General features: G+C 33.5%; 1 protein-coding gene and 1 pseudogene across 1 annotated transcript; one reads left to right on the plus strand and one right to left on the minus strand.

Moving 5' to 3' along the window:
* The first annotated feature begins 3,960 nt into the window (after window positions 1-3,960).
* LOC134477470 (olfactory receptor 6C65-like) overlaps window positions 3,961-19,274 on the plus strand; it is a 41,940-nt pseudogene continuing 26,626 nt past the window's right edge.
* LOC100729114 (olfactory receptor 6C74-like) lies at window positions 13,818-14,756 on the minus strand. The gene has a single exon (XM_003475990.4). It carries the CDS (start codon window positions 14,754-14,756, stop codon window positions 13,818-13,820), a length of 939 nt encoding a protein of 312 aa, XP_003476038.2.

The raw sequence follows: 19,274 nt of genomic DNA on the forward strand, positions 1-19,274 counted from the left end.
TCTTTGATTTAAAATGGTTTACTGGAGGAATTAATTGGCTGTTTCCAGTCAGTTTTATTGCAGTGTCTCATGACTACTGGGTATGTAATCAGCAGGATTATATCTGCAGAGAAATTTTGCTGGTAAATGTTTTAACTTTTTGTCACCATATTCACCTCCAAAGAAAAATGTGCATCAAAGGCAAAATAATGAATGTGTGTTTCAGGTTATAGATATATAAATTAAATTCATTGTAAAATTTAAGAGATTTGATCTTGCTTTCTTAATAAGATATTTCTAAGGAAGCTTTGGGGACCTTGTGTATTAGTGTTTTATACTGCATAAAAAATTATCAGAAATGTGGTTCATTAGAAAGACAATTGTGCCTTGCCTCACACAACCTATCAGCTCTGCCATGCTGTAGTCAAGGTGTCGTTGGGGCTGGGTCCACAACAGGAGGTGATATGGTTACCTCCCAGATAAGTCGTAGAGTTTTAGGACTCACATTTTTTATGGATGGGAAATTTGTTGATTTACTTATTTATTTTTGGATTTTTTAAAAATTTTATTTAATGAGAAAAAAGAAAAAAACAGAAAAAGGGTACAAGTTATACAGAATTTCAGAAAAAAATAGTAGAAAATCACTAGTTAATTACATATTGTCATCTTCAAAATAGTTGTTGAAATTACAAAATTAAAGCATGTAGAGGGGACTTTCAAACAGTGAGATGGCAAACAGTTTTGTTCAATGATCCAACAAAACTCAATAATATGGTTATCTGTCTTATACACTTAAATATATATGCAGTTATATCTTTTAGAGAACTTTCTTTTCCTTTCTTTTGTACAATGACAATTACACATTTTGGGTTTTATTATTCCCACAGTTCTTATTACTTTTTTTTGAAGGAAGTAAAAACCAAATGTGACATACCAGGACAAAGTCAGTCAAATCAAAAGGATGAACATAATACATAATGTAAAAACAAAATACAATCTGATCAACAATGGTTACCATAATGCCTCTTGTTATCTTAAAAAGAATTGCCTATATCATCAGTTATAATAAAATTGAACAAAACAGTAAAGAATAAGACCAATAAAGCCAAAACATTGGAGACATTAGAGAACTTCAAAAGAAGATAGTAGTCAACCAGAATGGATGTCACAATGAATCTTATTGTCTTCATAGTTGTTGCCTATACTTTCAAACTTGGTACTATCTAGCATAACAGAATAGAGGAAAATCAGTCAAAACAAGATGGTGAGAGCAATACAGAGTTTCAAATCAAGTTAATAAGAAATCAAAGTGGGTCACTATAATATATCCTGCTATTTTTTATTTATTTTTCCCTTAATTAAAAGGATAAAAATGAAAAACTAGATAATAAAAAGGAGATTGAGATAAAAAAAAAAAAGAGAGAGAGCATAACAACAAAACAGTGCAGGTCAAAACATAGCCATTTAAGCAAAATAGTGTTTCACCGCAAGATAATCTCGACATAACAGTAGTTACCATAGTGTCTCCTCCCTTAAAATCTTTGGGTATAACTTTGTATACTGTAGCACCAAACATATCAAGACATTGTAAAACCATTCAAGAGAATGACAGTATTACAGGGTATTTAGAATCAACTAACAGAAAACAAACAATGGTTTCTGTATAATCTCCTCATCTATAAAAGTGTTTGTTTATATTATCACATATAGTAAAATCCAATAAGATACAACATGTTAAAACCGATGGAGACAGAAGAACAAAAGCTTGATGGGACTTCAAAACAAGAGGATATTAAATCAGCACTACCTATTATGATGTCTTGTTTTCTCCAAAATGGCTGTTCCTACCATCCAACCTTCTCTGCCTCTTTTCTGTTGAGCTCTTTTTCTGTCATTAGTTGTCAGTTTGTCCTCTTCATTTCACTTTCTGCTCCATTCATTGTGGTCTCTCTGCCACTATTTCTGGAAGCTTGGTATTTTTTCATTTTTAGAATATCCTGCAGTAATCTCTGTAGAGTTGAATTTTTGGTTGCAAATTCCCCTAGTTCCTCTTTATCCTGGAAGCACCTTGTTTTTCCATCAATTTCTAGGGACAGTTGTGCAGGATATATCAATCTTGGCTGGAGGTTATTATCTTTCAAAGCTTGAATTATTTCCCCCCACACTCTTCGTGATTTGATGGTTTGTGCCGAGAAGTCTGCTGTAATTCTGATAGGTGTTCCCTTGTAAGTGATCTGTTTCTTGTCTCTGATTTTAATATTCTGTTTTTATATTGGATTTCTGGAATTTTGATTATTATATACCTGGGTGTAGCTCTGTTTGGGTTGTAGGTGGCTAGGGTCCTCTATGCCTCATACATCTGAGTATCTTTACCTTTTGCTAAATTAGGGAAATTCTCCTGGATTATTTCTGTGAATAGCTTTTGTAGTTCATTTGTTTGAGTCCCTACTTCTTCTATGTTCTTAATTCTTAGGTTGTAGATTCTCTTGTCATCTTCTAGTCTTTGTATTATTGCTGTTTGTTTTCTTGTTATTTTTAAGAAGTTTTTCATTTCATGCTTACAAATCTGTCCTCCAGTTCTGATAATCTATCCTTAGTTTCTTTCAAGCTGTTATGCCAGCTTTCAATAGAGTTTTTAGTTTCCTGGTAATCTCTGTGAACCTGCTTCATGTATTCTATGTTTTCTCTATTTTCTCCATCAAACACTTCTCCCCTTTTTTTCTGTTCTTCCATTCCACCATCTGTTTTTTCTTGGGTGGTGCTTAGCATTTCTCTAACTATTCTACTTATTTCTTGCTTTATTTCATTAAATACTTCATTTTTTAACTCATCTATGAGGCTCCGGGGATACTGCTTTATATCTATAGGTGCCGTGTCTGATATTGCATGTTTTCTGTCTTCATTCTCTTTTGCATTTACCATTCCTGGATCAGTGTTCTCAGGATTGGGGGCTGAGGACCCTTTCTTGTTGCTCCCTTTTCCCATACTTTTTGTTCCTTCCATACAAGCATATGTAGGAGGCCCAGTTTTTTTTTTTTTTTCTCTTTGTCTGTTGCAGTTTGTTTGAATCCGCCCACTGGAGTGTACTAGGGAGACACAGACCTGGGCAGCCTCTGCTGGGCCTGCCCCTCCAGGTCAACTGAATGTTTCACTGCTAGGGTGCACTGCCACGCACAGGGAACTGATTTGGGCTAGCCTACAGGGTCTTAGTTCATGGTGTCACCACACCAAGTGCTCCCCACCACTCCCGCTTGAGAGGGGAATATGCAACTAAAGTCACTGCAGGGCCCTGTTCTGGCTACTCTGCTCATTCCCAGAATGTCCTCTGTTGGAGCCTCCTAGTCTATGATAGGGTCCCCATTTCTCTCACTCACCACAGGTCGATGCAGGGCTCCCTACAAGTCCCACTCTCAACACTGTTTGGTTCGCCAATTCCAGCTCTCAGAGCTTTCGGTCATCTCTCTCCCTGCTATGCGGATTGGGACGCAGTATCGACAGCAGGAAATTCAAATCGCGGCTTCCAATGGCACGGGATCCAGCTTCCGCACTGAGATTTTATCTGTTTCTGTTATAGCATCAGGATTGCATTTCCAGTTGGTTTCTCTCATTCCTGAGTCGGCAGGGTACATCTCCCCTCGCTTAGGACTCCTCACACGGCACTGCTCCTGGATTCTAAACTGGTAATCTCAGAGAGCCTCCGTGGTTGCTATTATTTGTCCACCATGTTCTCCCAGAAGTCAAGTTTTTTTGGATTTTTGAGACAGGAACTCACTGTATAGTTTTGGTCAGATTTGAACTCACTTTGTAGCCCAGGATGTCCTCAGATTTATGGTGATTCTTGTGTCTCAGCCTCCAAAGTGACTTGGAAAACTGGCTGTGGAATTTCTGACAAATTTCTTCAGAACCAGCAGTGCACCAGGACACTGAAGCCAGTTAGCTCACAACAGTGTTACATAATGTAACTCTCATGTAAGCCATTGCATGAGAAAAGCTGGTGCTGTGGATAGTAAGGAATTTTCCAGTAGTCAAGAAATACGAAAAAGTCAAAGTAATTATTGAAACAGTGCAAAAGAGCAGTGGACAAGTCCAAGACAGGATTGTATTGCAAGGGTGAAAGTCTGAGGATTTTATAAGAGTTTGAGGACAGGAAAGGGGGAAGGGATAATTGAAACAAGTGTCAGGAAGGCTTTCTTTAGAACAGCCTACATTCTGTGTACCTGTTCTATTTTAATTCATTAAAGGAGCCAGTGTGACAAGTTTTATGCCCAGCACAGCTCTTAAAACTCTGGAAGGAGGATGGCAGGGATGAAGAAGATGAGATTCAATATAAAAAATCTGGGGTCTGGTGGCGCCACTTTCCTCATGAGAGCAAGCAACCACCCAACACCTGCAGCAAATTTATTTATGCAATAATCATACAAGTAAGTTTGGGAAGCGTTTAAGGGAAGAGTAGAGTCTGAGACAGGAAGAATATCTAATCAACAGTAGAACAGCATGCTTTGGTGGCTACACAGGGAACAAGAGGAACTTAATTCTGTTATCACAAATGATGGCCAAGTCACTATGTGCACCAGCACTGTGAGCTATACACGTCTCATGAAGCCCAGCCAAACTGATGAGAAGTAAAGGCTTTGTCCTAGACACCCGAGCTACAGACAGCTTCTCCTTGAACAGACAAGGACTGCTACTTTGGTTTTTGTAGAAGGCCCTGAGGTTCACAATAAGAACACTTGTGTGATCAACTCTGAGCAAAGGGTCACAGCCTATTGGGAAGACATGTGTTACGCACCAAGAGCATACTTCTGTTTCCTTTTAAAATAGTTTAACCTGTGCAAACTGGAATGGTTGCTTGGTGTGTGCCAATTGAGAAAAGCTAGGTGAACTCTGTTTTGTCACCATAGATTCACTTGTTTTCTGCTTGTTCAGCATCCACAGTAGTATAATCTGAGTGATGCCACATCAACTTAGCCACGTTGTATGTGTTAGAAGAAGCTTCTAAGCCTTAGTAACACTCACAGAGAAGATATTATGAAATGGTTTCAACATGAAGTAGTGGGCATTGTGGCAGCCACCTTAAAGTCCTTTCATCCTAAAGTATAAATGTTTTCCTATACACCTGATACTAAACACAAAAACAAAACATTCACCAAATATTAGAAAAACAGAATAAACTATCTTATTATTTGATTAAATACACTGTCCTTTGTTAAAAATTTTTGTACAGTGAAGTAATCCACATAATTCACCTGATTTACCCCTCATTGTCATGGATTCACATGTTCACATGTAGCAACTTTAAGTAAACTTCAAACACAATTCTAAGTATCACAAAGCTTCACATCAGCATTCTTACATAAAAATAATTGAACAACTCAGCCCTTAAAGCAATGTCCCAAATCCCAATTTGTCCAGTGGAAAAATGACATATGTAGTAATTGTAGTACATAAACATTGCTTTTACTATAATGTAAAAGAATCCATAATTAACGTAAGTTTTTCCAATACCAATTTCATGAGTTTTATAATTATATTACAGACTCTCAGTTTTATTTTATCTTGATAATGTGCTTATGTACTCACTGTGTCTTGTCTAAAATAGATACTTGATATGTCCTTCATTAACCAAGAAGACATTTGAATTACACTTTTCATGTCCTATAGCACTTGCCTCTTGTTATTTTTTTCCCACATTTATGTTTGCAAGAAAAAAGGTAAAATTGCTTTGGCAGACATTCTTCTGGTTACAATTAAATAATGACAACACTAAATTTAAAATATCGCACTTCCCCCAATGTTGCTTGCATAATATACTTCTCTGAGGGCTAACATTTTAAAAATCATTTTTGAAATATTGCTAAAATTATTCTAGAACTCATTAGTACCGTCTCTCTCCAGAGATATTTTAATTATACTTTCCTACAAAATGTGCTTGTGTCTCTCCTGGAGCACAGCAGGGGGAGAATAAATTTAAATGATCCACTTGTTTTGTAAAGAATATTTAGAAAACCATGTTTTCTGAAAGTGAATAAGGTAAAAATTGTCTTCTTAAAAATTTCCACCCATTTTTTTACAAGATTCCTAAGAGTCTAGCAAACTGTTAAACCAGTTGGATTTGTCAGGAATTTGTCCTTTTGATGGAAATTTTAGAAAAAAAAGAGATTAATACTGAGCATTTGATCATTAAATTCGCCTAACACTTTACGACCAGTTTTAATGACACAATAAATTTTATTCTTATACCACACAGCCCACTTCTTTTCCATAACTGTCATTTCTTAAATTTCACTTATAAATTAGACTTTTCTTCTTTTGAAATAACTCTGTCACTTAAAAAGCAAAATATGCATTTTGCTATTTTCCTGTTTGATTATAAGTATTTCCCTGATTCCAATAAGAATTTTACTTTGTCTTTCTTCCTTTCTCTTTTTCCTTTTTATCTCTATCCTTCCTGTCTCTCTCCTCTTTTTTTACTCTTTCTCCTCTCCTGCCTTTATTCTGTCTTTCTTTCTTTCTTTCTTTTTCTTTCTTTCTTCCTTTCTTTGTCTTCCTTTCTTTCTTTCTTTTACTTTCCCCCCAAATTTGGTTTTGTTTCTAAATTCCTGCTCTGTAACCAGTTGTAATTGTTTTGTTACTGGCCTCTCCATTTCTGCAACCTTTTGCTTTTATTCTAAACAAAAGTTTGAGTCAGAGACTTTTACTTAGAGAAAATTTTTGCAATACTATGTATTTTCAGATTTAGCATGAACTTCATATTTGAGAGATCCAGAGTGTTTCAGACATAAATAGGGACACCCCAATTTCTCACAATGTCACAATCTTTTGTGGATCTCAAGCTATAGGAGTTTTTAGGAACTTTTTAAAGTCTGGTTGTAGCACCCTCTACCAGAGCCTGAGACTGTATCAACCTTCCTATCCGGCTCTCTTCCACCTGAAGTTTATGTAATCTGACTCACTGCACAAACATGCTCCATCTACTACATATAACCAGGATCATATTGTCAATAGCATTCACATACTGTATGATACAGTATAAAAAATCAAAGACAGATATTTGGAAACCTATGAGATGCATTAAAAATAAAACATTAGAACTTGACATGATTCTAAAAAGCAAGAGAACATTTGAGTTTAAGTAGTAGAACTGCTACCATATGAGACTATAACATTGTAGGTGTACTTTCTATTTCCTACCCATTTATTTTTCCATTTTTTAATTAATGTATAACCTAGACCACTTTACTTTGACTGTTATAACCATAAACTAATATATTGTTATTTAATGCAAAAAAGTAAATTTTAAGTATTTTTAAAACTACAGAGGATTCTATGTTTGTTTCTTTAGGATTATATAAATATTATATTTGAAGGTGCTGATTTGTTTGACAAACTGTTAATTCTCTATATGGAAAGATAGATGTTAAATATTTTCAAAACTATAAACAACTACAAAACACACTTCAAAACATTTTATTTCCAGAATCAAATCATGTGCACATTGGTGTATTATTTTAATAATGAAAGAGTACCTCACATTTTAAGTTTTTTTTACCTTATTCTTATATGTATATGACCTGATTTGTAAAATAAATTAGAGCACTTTTGGTGTTAGATTTTTCTTCCTACACAGATGCAGTGTTTGGACCAATGAAATGACCTATTCAAAATTAAATAATTAGTGATTTATAATGCAGATTCCAAGCAATTTTGTCATAGTTAATATATTTTCAAAATTCAGCAAAACTTGATGCCTAACTTGTATAATTTATTATAAACCATACCTGGTTCCTATTCAAGAAGGTGCAGTCTTTAATTACAGATCTGCAAGAATTCAATAAAGAGTGAGAAAAACATCTGTAAGAGTTCATTCTTCTCAGACTCACACATGACACAAAGCTAAATATTTTGATTTTCCTATTTCTAATTTTTACTTATGTCTTGAGTGTTTCTGGAAAGACGACAATTATTGCTCTCACTCTGATAAAGTTACACTTCAAAACACACAATTATTAATTCCTTAAGAATTTCTCTTTCATAAAATTCTCATTCACCACAAACTGTATTCCTAAATTCTTGGTCAGCTTTGCAACAGAAAGTACAAACATTTCCTATAATTCTTCAATGGACCAGGTGTTTTTCTTTATACTCCTTGGTTCAACAGAAGAAGTCCTTTTCACTTCTATATCCTATGATCACTACACATCTGCAAGCTACAGCATTGCACAACAATAATGAACAGCAGGATCTACATTCAGTTGGTAATTGGTTCTTGGCTGGCTGGATTTATAATTATCTTTCCCTCTGTTGTCAAGGGACTTCAACTGGACGCTTGTGAGTCCAAGATCATTGACCGGCTCATCTGTAACTCCTCTCTTATGCTCCTAATATTCTGCACAGGGACAACCTTCAGGTAGTTCTTGGGAATTTTCATGGCAGTATTTACTCTCATGAGAATCTCATCATTAGTATTACTTTCCTATGTGTCCATCCTTAAGATGGTTCTGAGAATCCCTTGTGCTGAGCTAAGGTAAAAGGCCATTTCCACTTGCTCCTTACATAATTGTTGTTTCCATTTTTTGCGGAAGCTGAAATGTAATGTATGTAAGAAATCCAGAAAAGAAGCAGTGACTTTGACCAAGGGATAGCAGTGCTCAGTATTTCCATTACCCCAGTGCTAAGGCCTTTTATACACTCCCTTAGAAATCAGCAGATAAAACAGCACTTTAACAACTTAGCCAAAAAGTGCTTGTCAGATAAATTTCAATGCTAGAGAAATTCATTATCTGAACTTTAAATAGAACTTTATACGTAAAGCAATATCAGTATTGTTCTGTTTTTCCATCTACAGTTGTAGTCTACATGTTTTCCATGAGCGTTTTGTTTTGTTTTTTATTTTTCCATTATGATCTCATTTGTCACAATAACATTTTTCCACTTACATGGCCTGAAAATGAGGATGGCATTTAACAAACTTCAGAGTTTAATTTTAAACAATCATCAGTAGGTTTTCACTTTTAGCACCAAGCAAAATAAATGTTATTATAAAGCAACTCTAAAAAGAATTTTCCTAATTGTTAAACACAGTATACTAATATTAACACTTCTGTGAGGCAATGTCTTCTAATGTATTTGTAGGGTTTTTTTTCCCACCTGTAATTTTTGCAATATAAACATTGGCATCTTATTTGGTGTCTGTCTTTTACCTTCACTGTGAATTTCAGAATTTATTATTATAATGTATGTTTAAGATTTTTGGCTTTCATTCCAAAGCTACTGCAAGCATTACTCTGTTATTTCCTGCAGGCCCCAGTGCCTCCTTCATGACTCATCCTCTATGAACTGCACCATGCTTGCTCAGGAGTCAAATTCTTTTCCTTTAATTTGCTAATGTTGAGCTCTGAGTTCATGCCAGGTGTTTTGGAAAGGGCCTGTCTTCCCAAGTAGTTCTGAAAATCTTGATACATTGATGATATCCTAAACTGTTTCCTGCTTTTGTATGGTTTTATTCTTTTTTAAAAATGTTAGTGTTCTGTAGACTTTACAGAGTTTGAGATTAAAATTTTTTCTAATAGTTACATGTTGATATAATTTTTTTATTTTACAGAGAATAAAAAAAAAAAAAACATAACAAGGCAGAGCAGAGTAAAACAATGCAAATAATACCGGATTTCAGATCAAGAAAGCAAGAATTCAACAGTGGCTACTCTTGTTTTCTTCAAAATAGTTGTCCATACCTTCAAATATCCATGCACATCAAAATAGTACAAAAGCAATCAAAACACAAGAATGAGAGCCTTAAGGGCTTTCAAGACCAGACACTAGGAAATCAGGTAGGTAATGGCTACCATAATTTCTCTTGTTTTTTTCAAAATAGCTGCCCACATCTTCATATATACTGAAATCAAATTATTGAAAACAGACTAGATCCAATCAAAACAAAGAATAAAAGCATTATTGGCTTTTGAAATAAAGGGGATGGAAAATCATCAATGACTGCCATGATGTCTTGTTTTTTCAGTGTTGTTGTTCATACTATCACACATACTAAAGTCAATTCTTATAAACCCTTTAGGTGAAGTTCTAGGCAAACATAAGCTTATACATGTACATCTACCCTTTCTGTATTAGAAGTAAAAACAAACAACAAATAAATAAATATATCTAAGAGGCCAAAACAATAACAATGTAGGCTTTCAAAAATGTTGATAGGAACATAACAATTTTTATTGTTATCTTCATAATTCTTATTTGAATTATCAGATATAGTCATGCAAAATTGATTTAATCCTAGGATATCTGTTTTGTTCGAAGAACTAATAGAATTAGTGGTATAAGTATCTAAGTGTTTGTATAAATATTTGCATTTTTTTTTCTCTCTTCCTTTCTCCTTTTCCTTGTCTGAGTTATTTTTTCTTTTCGGACAGTTTCTCATCCTTTCACATTATTTATTGAAGATATGGTATCTTATTTATTCTTTTAGTTTCTTTCATGAGGAGACAATATGGTATTTACACATGTAAGTTTGGTTTATTTCACTTCTCAGGATGGTCTCAAGTAGCATCCATTTACTTATAAAAACCTCAGTGTGGTCTTTCTTTAAAGCTGAGCAGCAGTCCATTGTATAAAAATAATACATCTTTTTTATCTATTCCTCAGTTGATGAACATTTGGGTTGTTTCCAAGGTTTACCCATTACAAATTGTGCTGTTATATACATCACTGCATATATATCACAATGGTATGATGCCAGAAATGGAGTATGAGGGTCAAACAGAACCACCAATCCCAGTGTTTTCATAAATCTCCACACTGTTTTACACAATGATTGCACCAGTCTAGACCACCACCAACAATGCAGAAGTGTACCTTTTTCCCCATAGCCTCTCCAGCATTTGTCATTAGTGGTTTTCTTGATCCTGGCTAGTCTTTCTGGAATTAGACGGAATTTCAGTGTTGTTTTAATTTGCCTTTCCCTAATGACCACTGGTGTTGGATGCTTTTTCACGTAATTATTTGTCATATATTTTTCTTTATCTGAGACATGTGTATTCATCTCAGATGCCCATTATTGGATTGGGTCTTTGAATTTTGGGACCTAACTTTTTAAAATTCTTTATTTTTCTAGATAGAAGGCCATAGTCTGAGGGACACTTAACTAAGATTTTATCCTAATTCATAGGTTTTCTTTTCACTCTGTGGAGATACCTCTTGACAGACTGAAACTTTTTAGTAAGATGAGATCCCAATTGTTGCTTTAGGAAGTATTTCCCTTGCAGTTTGATTTTTGTTGATGAATTCTCTACCTATGCTTATGTCTTCAGGATTTCTACCTACTTTGTCTTCCAGCAGATTAGTGTTTCTGTTTCTATTCTTTTATCATGTAAAATCATTTGATACATTCTTTCTAACTAAATGTTTCTTTTCTTTTTAGACCTTTATAATGTTAGGAAATTTTTGTCAAATAGGCAACTAATTTGACCCTGTTTCCTCTTGCCAGCACCTACTGTCTTTAGAATTAGTGAAGGTGATGCTTCTATTCTTTCATGAAAGTTAGGAAAAGTTATTCATTTGTAATTTACTAATTATCTATTTTTTCATGAAAGTGCGAGACATGTCTGTTAGTCTTCTAAATCTTTCAGCTAAAGTGAGCCCTTTATTTTTCAGTCATTCTTACCTTTCTCAAGTGTACCTCCCATGTTACATTATTAAAAAATGCTTCAAGTGAGGCATGCATTCCTTAGGGCATTGTGAGTTTAGTGGTTCTTTTCTCCTGTGATTTTTTGGTGAAATAAATCCACAAAATTATCTAAAATTATTTAAGTGTAATTACATAAAGCAATGTTTCATCAAGATTCTTTCCAGAAAAATATTGAAAATGAGATACAGTTGTTTTCTGATAATCTTCTCTTCATTGGTTTATCAAAAGTTAAGCTATGCATACAGTGTAGCAGTATAATAAAATATATTAATTTATCATCCTTGAGGCATATATTACCAGATTATTCCCCTTTCTAGCTACATAGGTATTTCACAAATTTATTTCACTTTATATTTATTGAAAAGTTCACCTGATGCTATATAATTTTATCTCACTAAAGTAATTATACTAAAAACCAAAAAGTTTCAATCACATGAACAAGTGTTTATAAGAAAAATACTGGCATTATATATGCCATAATATTTTGATAAATTACAAAGTATTATTTTTCTTTAAGCATACTCACATTGTATTTCTAGCTTCAAAAATGACTAATAAATATTTACTGAATGAATAAATAAATATACATTATTTAAGAATGAATACAAGGGCCAAAGATATAGCTCGAGGCACAAGTGCCTGCCTGGCAAGCACAAGGTCCTGAGTTAGATTCCTAGTCCAAAAAAACAAGAATGAACACTTAGTTTGAACTTGTTCAGGACATGTTTTTATTAGCACTGTCCATGTTTGTGTTACATAATAATTACATTCAAATGGGGAGTTGGTACATGCACACAATACATCTTAATTTCTTTTCTCCTTTCCCTTCACTCCCTCCCCACTTCTAACTCTTGATCCACTTTCCATTTGAACAGAATCTATATCCATAACTCAGATGTATTGGGACAAAAAGTTAAGCATTTTGGGGAGACAAATATTCTATTAGTGGAGTTTAATTGGAGTGAATCTGATATCAGTATTCATTTATTTTACTCTCGTTAAAATTAGCCTGGAACTTACAATTTCATATGACATTCCCCATCGTGTTCCTTTTTTGTAGTGCACCAAGAAACTAATTATTTCCAAATAGGTATAAGAAAATACAAATTGAAATGTTTTACAATTCCTTTTAACAATTTATGCGGTAAAATATAACTTCAAAAATGCTATTTTATTGCTTCAGATTTTAGTTTGGTCATTCATTGCCAAAGAAAGTGCATATTTCTAAACTTCATAGATTTCACTGTAAAAACATTTAAAAAAAACTCCTAAAATAGTGTTTCAATTTATCACAAGTGAATAAAAGCTAACTTTATGATGTTTTTATCAGTGAGGCAGTGCCTTATTCCCATTTACATAGTACTAGTATCTAAACAGAAGATTTACTATGTGAAGTTATGCAGAAGTAATTTAAACTTGGACATTTAGAGTGGCCATTGTAATCAGAAAAAAAAATAAATCTCTAAAACTGTATCTTATAGTTTTAATGATGCAACTTGTTTTATTAGAGTCTCAGCTTAAAAAAAGGGAAAATGTCTATAAAAATAATAATAGGAAATTTTAACTAAAAAGCAAGTATGTATGCATTCATTTTACTTATCATCCTGAAAATTCATAGTAAAGTACATGGCATGTGGAAAATGAAAAAAATATATGGAGAACAGCTATCACCCAGCAATCTCAAAAATATGAAAAAGAGAACGGAAAGGAGAAAGGTTGGCTCTAGAAACATAACCCATATTTGTCAAAGATTAATAATATGTGATGGAAGAAAAATATCACTTCTCAAACTTTATAAATTGAAATAAATTAATTTTTTTCAGGATAATGAAAGATGTGTATTCTGGGTATATTTGCACTAGAAACTATAGCTATATAAGAGATTTCTAAAATGCATTCATAATGAAATATTGTCAGCAAATAAAATATCAGAGAGTTGCATTGAGAGAATTAATAATGGTTGAAGGCATAAGAAACAACCAAAGATGCAGGTAATATAGTTAAAAGGCTAAAATTCGAGGAGGACACTGAATGGATATTTATGAATGAGTTCTTATTATTACAATATAAAAAATAAAAGATGTTGAAAGGTAGCTGATAGAAATTTTCAATTTTTAGTAGTATACTATTATAAAAGTCAAAGCTATTGTTTCAAAGTATTAAGGACACATTTTTTAATTAAGTCTTCAACTGCTTGTTTCACTTGCTTATTTCTTAGGGTGTATATAAAAGGATTCAAAACAGGTGCAACTGAAATTGTGAGTACTGCAACACCCTTGTTTAAAGACACTCTTTCCTCAGCAGAAGGTTTAATATACATAAAGATACAGCTTCCATAAGAGATGGAAACAACAATCATGTGTGAGGAACACGTAGAAAAAGCTTTTTTCCGCTGCTGGGTAGAAGGGATCTTTAGAACTGTTCTTATGATGTTTGCATAAGATGATATTACCAGTGTCAAACTAATCAGAAGTATGCAAATTGCTAAAATAAAATTTGCATATTCTAAGATCCTTGTGTCTGTAGAGGTGATTTTCAGAAGAGGAGGGTAGTCACAGAAAAAGTGATCAATATTTGTATCACAATATTCCAAAGTCTGACTCACAACAGCTGCAGGAGTTATGCTTAACACAGCAATGAAACAACAGGCAAACAAGAGCTCATAGCATACTCTGTGGCTCATAATGGTGGTATAATGAAGGGGCTTACAGATGGCCACATAGCGGTCATAAGACATGACAGCTAACAAGAAAAACTCTGATATAGCAAAGAAAAGGGCAAAGAATAATTGTGTCAAACACGCATCATAGGAGATAGTTTTTTCTTTAGTGACTATGCTGACAAGATATCTAGGGACACAGGTAGTTGTCAGTGAGAGTTCTAAGAAGGAAAAATTTTGAAGGAAGAAATACATGGGTGTTTTGAGGTTGTGATCCAGCAAGGTGAGAAGGATAATGATAAGATTCCCAGTGACACTCAATACATATGTTATTAATAGAAAAAGAAAAATTACAATTTGCCAGTTTGGATCCTCTGTGAGTCCTAGAAGAATGAATGTGGTCACCATTGTATGGTTTATCATGGTCAAATTCTTTCTTAAATTTCATCATTCCTGTGGATAAATTAAATTATCTCTGTGTTAAAAGAATTTTTTTCATAGACTTGAGGTTGTTATGGGCAGCCAAGAATTGCAAACAAAATTCAGATTTTTTCCCTTTTATCACTTTAGCTAGCAGTGGAAACTCCAGTCTTCAATGGCACTTAAGGTTTTTTTTGTTTTTTGCGTACTCATTTTTCTAATGCTACCTTTGAATTTTTCTACCTTTAGAAACAATGGCTTTGTTATTTCTTGCTATATGTATTTCTACTATTTCTAGTTTAAATATTTATGATTATTTAGGGGTTCTTTATTCCAGGGAATTTGATTTTTTTTCAACACAAAAGAAAGCAAAATACATTTTAGGTTTCAAAAGTTCTCAAATCTCAAAATCAGCATGTAAACATCAAGTCTAAATTATTATATGGAATTTGGAATTCATTACTCACTTATTCATCTACTTTAACTTTATGAGCAGCTTTTCAAATGTAAGAAATGATGTACCCTTGGTAAATTAAATTATTCCAACCTTTAATAAATATAAAGACATATGCACCTTCAAGTTTTGATAAAAGCTATTAAGAGGTACTGTTTATGTTTCTATGCTAGAAGTATAATGCAGCTATGTACATTGCATCTTCAATGTGAGTTCCACAAATATTTTGTTAGTCCAATTCTCAATTTATTTTCTCTAAAGTTTGAGCCTATTAATTTGCAAGATCTTAATATCGAAGTATCAAATACTAAAAATACTTACTTTTTTGCATTTCACAGGGGTGTTGCTTTTTGTTGCATTTTGAAACTTTTATTTGCTAGAAAAATATGCAAAATTAATGAATTTCCCATGACTGATTGTTGAACAATATATATGCATTTCTTTCTAACCCATACATCTGCTGTAGCCAACTCACTCTTAGCAAATTTCTAGTTTACTTCACTTTCACTTTCTCTTCTCCTTCTTCTTCCTCTTCTCTCCTTCTCACTCTTCTGGGTCTCTGTCTCTGTCTCTGTCTCTGTCTCTGTCTCTGTCTGTGTCTCAGTCTCTGTCTCTGTCTCAGTCTCTCTCCCCTCCCAATCAGAATAAATGTGGCACTTTAAAACTCATTTTTAAAAATTTCACCACATATTAGGTGTGGATTATCAGAATTCAATCTAATTTAGTCAGGAGAGCTAAATGACTTCTTAGTAACAAGTTGTAGTGTTTGTTTTTGTTTGCTTTTTAAAAATCATAGTCACTAACGAGCATTTCTCTTTTTCTTCAATAAAAGCTTTTTAGTTCTGCTTCACCATAAATAATATTTGTTCTTTAATAAGCACTTATTTACTCATACTTGGAAAAGAACCTTGGGGATAGAAAGACACTAATTGACTATTTTCATCATTAGCTCTGAAAAATAAATGACCAAGTTAATTAAGAGTTAGTCACAGTACCTACAAGTAAATCTAAACTATATTAAAAGAAAGTTGAATTCTTATAGTGAGAGTTAAATGTTTTCTGAAACTCTCTGGAATTTTAAAAGCACCCGAGCCGCTTGGTGCTTTCAATTTCTCACTACCAAAGAAGAACTGAGATCAAAACATTAACATTTATTTAATAATGGCATTGTCTTTACCTTTAGTTCACTAAATAATCACGTTTAGGCTGACAGTATGTCCTGTGGGGAAGTCATAGTCCTTTCAAATTCTCTTCACAATCCTGTCTACAAATATTTATATACTAATGTGATGGTCAGATAAACAGTGACAAGTTCCAAGGTTTGCCTGCATCAAATATCTTAGAGCTAAAAAGATTCCAGGGCAAGTCAATGTCTCTGAGACACTGTGAGTGTCTACATTGCCCTGGTATGATCTGTTAGAATTGTCCTCCTCAGTCCTCAGCCAGCAGGTAGTAGACACTGTAACCAAGTTCCTTATTTCAGTTGCCCCTGTCCATAAGAACCTGGGAGAACTCCTTGCTCTGTTCCATTATTCTGTGAATGCAACAACCAGCACCACTACCAGTGTAAGCAACTAGTCTAGCTGTATCTAGGTAAGGGCCCCCTGAGAAGTCCACAACCTTGGAACTGCAGCCATATGCACAAAAATCTGGATATCACTCAAGCTTGTTTCTGTGGACCAACAAAAGCCTTATTAGCCTTATCTCTAGGATTCCAATTCCTAAAACAAGAGAAAGTAAATGTCTCACCAGAATTTCTGTGCAGAAATGGACATAAGGATGTAGACACATGAAGAAAAGTTTTACAAGGAGAACAATAGTTTTCCTAAATGAATCACTTGAAGGAAATCTCTGTGATAGTTAAAAACAACTTAGAACAATGGTATTAAGTATACTGAAATATAAGATAATGTGAATAAATAAATAAGACAAAGAATACAAAAATATATGCAGTATATAACAGTGCCATGCATATATTCAGTATATATTACCAAACTGAAATAAGACAGATCCAATCAAAAATGTTAGAAATATGAGCAAAATGAAAGACACAATAAAGACCTTTTAAAATAATAATAAAGACATTTTAAAAGATGAATTTAAATTATCTGTGTTTAAACACCCAATGATTGTATTCATTAAACCTGAATAATTCATAAACTTTCTTAGAATATAACAATTTCACTAAAATACCACAATATAAAATAACATAGAAGGAAAAAGTAGCTTTCCTATGCACAACTGATGGGACTTGTTGAAAAAGAAACTAGGAAGGAAACTAAGGAATACACCTAACTGTGAAAGTGATTGGTCTTTGGAATATACCTATACAATATTAACAAGATAAATTTTAGGGGGCATAAATTTGAAAAACTATTTAATGTTCATGGATTGTAAGAAATAATATTGATAAAATTAACATACTATATAAATTGACCTTACAGATTCAAGGCACTTCCCATCAAAATTCTAATAACTTTCTTCACAAATATAGAACATTAAACTTAAAATTCACATGAAAGTATAAAAGGCTAGAATACTGAAGCAATTCTGAGCAAAATAGAAGGCTGGGTGAATCACAGTTGTTGACTTTATAATTTACATCAAAGTTCTCAAAAACAATCATTCTGGCAAATTTATATATGTACATGCAGAAGACTGAAAGCAAGTCCACTTCTTTCACTGTATACAAAAGCTGACCCACACCGGATCAAAGGCCTACATTTTGAACATGAAACAAAATCACCAATTCAAACTTAAACCCAAAACTTTAAAGAAGGAAATATTGGGAAAATAGTTCAAAACATTGGTGTAGGCGATGATTTTTACTAGATTAAACATGAAAAGTACTGCTAAAAATTAAAAATATACAAAAAGATTACATCAAGACAAGAAAGTGTTCATAAGCAAAAAAAAAAAATATAAACAAGATAAAGACATACCAAAAAAATAAAAGAAAATGCGTTCAAATGATATTTCTAAGAAGCAAACAAGCAAAGCATAAAGATTTCGTAAGATTGAATACGAAAGTAACAATTCAATTTTTAAATGACCTAAAGAAATAAAAACTCTTCTCAAAATAATTCATAAAAATAATCAGCACTGAAAAACTGCCAAATTTCATTGCTTATCAGAGAAATGCAAATCCAAACCATGAGAGCTCATTCACTCTAGTCACAATAATTATCAAAAAAAAAAAAAAGACAAGAAAATGTAATTGCCTGAAAAGATGAGGAAAAATGAGAACTTGCACTATTTTTTTGGTGGGAATGTACACTAGAACAGCCAAAGTGGAAAATGGTATGGACTGCCACTTTTAAAAAATGAACATACAATTAACTGTAACATTCCAGCAAGCCCAGTGCTGCAGGTATTGCTCAGGGAGAGAACAACTCTATTCCAGAAAGGCAGCTTTCGTTACAGAATTCTTCATGGAAACTGAAACATGGACTCAACAGAGATATTTTACAGGGAATGAATGATAAAGAAATCGCACAGTCATATTCAGACATCAAAAATGAAATTCTAAGGAAGTCAAAAGCATGTTCTCATACATTTGTGGATACCAATAAATCAATACTTTAGAAGGACATAAGGCAATAGTGGTCTCTATTTAGGGAAGTATGAAGGGAGGAAAGAAGAAACAAATTACAAGAGATTTTAGACATTAAGAAGGGTGTTGTGAGAGTTAGAGGGAAGTGAGCATAAAAGAAAGAAGATGGACCTACTGTGTGATGCATGCATGATAGAAACATAAAAATACATGTCAACATTCAGCACTACTACTGGCTATGGGATCATAGAATTGTCCTTAACTGTAAAATAGGCAATAATAAATGAAACCATTTTAGAAGTAACTACTAGGCACTAGTCTAGGGGTTTACATACGTGCTTGATTGATATTCACCACAGGTATGAGGAAGAGCATTTTTTACAGTGAGAATTGAAACACAGGGAACTTCAGCAGCTTCAAAGATACACTTAGTGTAGAACTTTGTATTTAAACCCTGGAAGATTGTGGGCATAACCTAGTGCTCCTAGGTGCTATACTGTGTTACCTTTTGTAG

Source organism: Cavia porcellus, unplaced genomic scaffold (assembly GCF_034190915.1).
Source record: "Cavia porcellus strain 051 isolate PalLab524CR breed Dunkin Hartley unplaced genomic scaffold, mCavPor4.1 scaffold_8, whole genome shotgun sequence".
Classification (NCBI taxonomy): domain Eukaryota; kingdom Metazoa; phylum Chordata; class Mammalia; order Rodentia; family Caviidae; genus Cavia; species Cavia porcellus.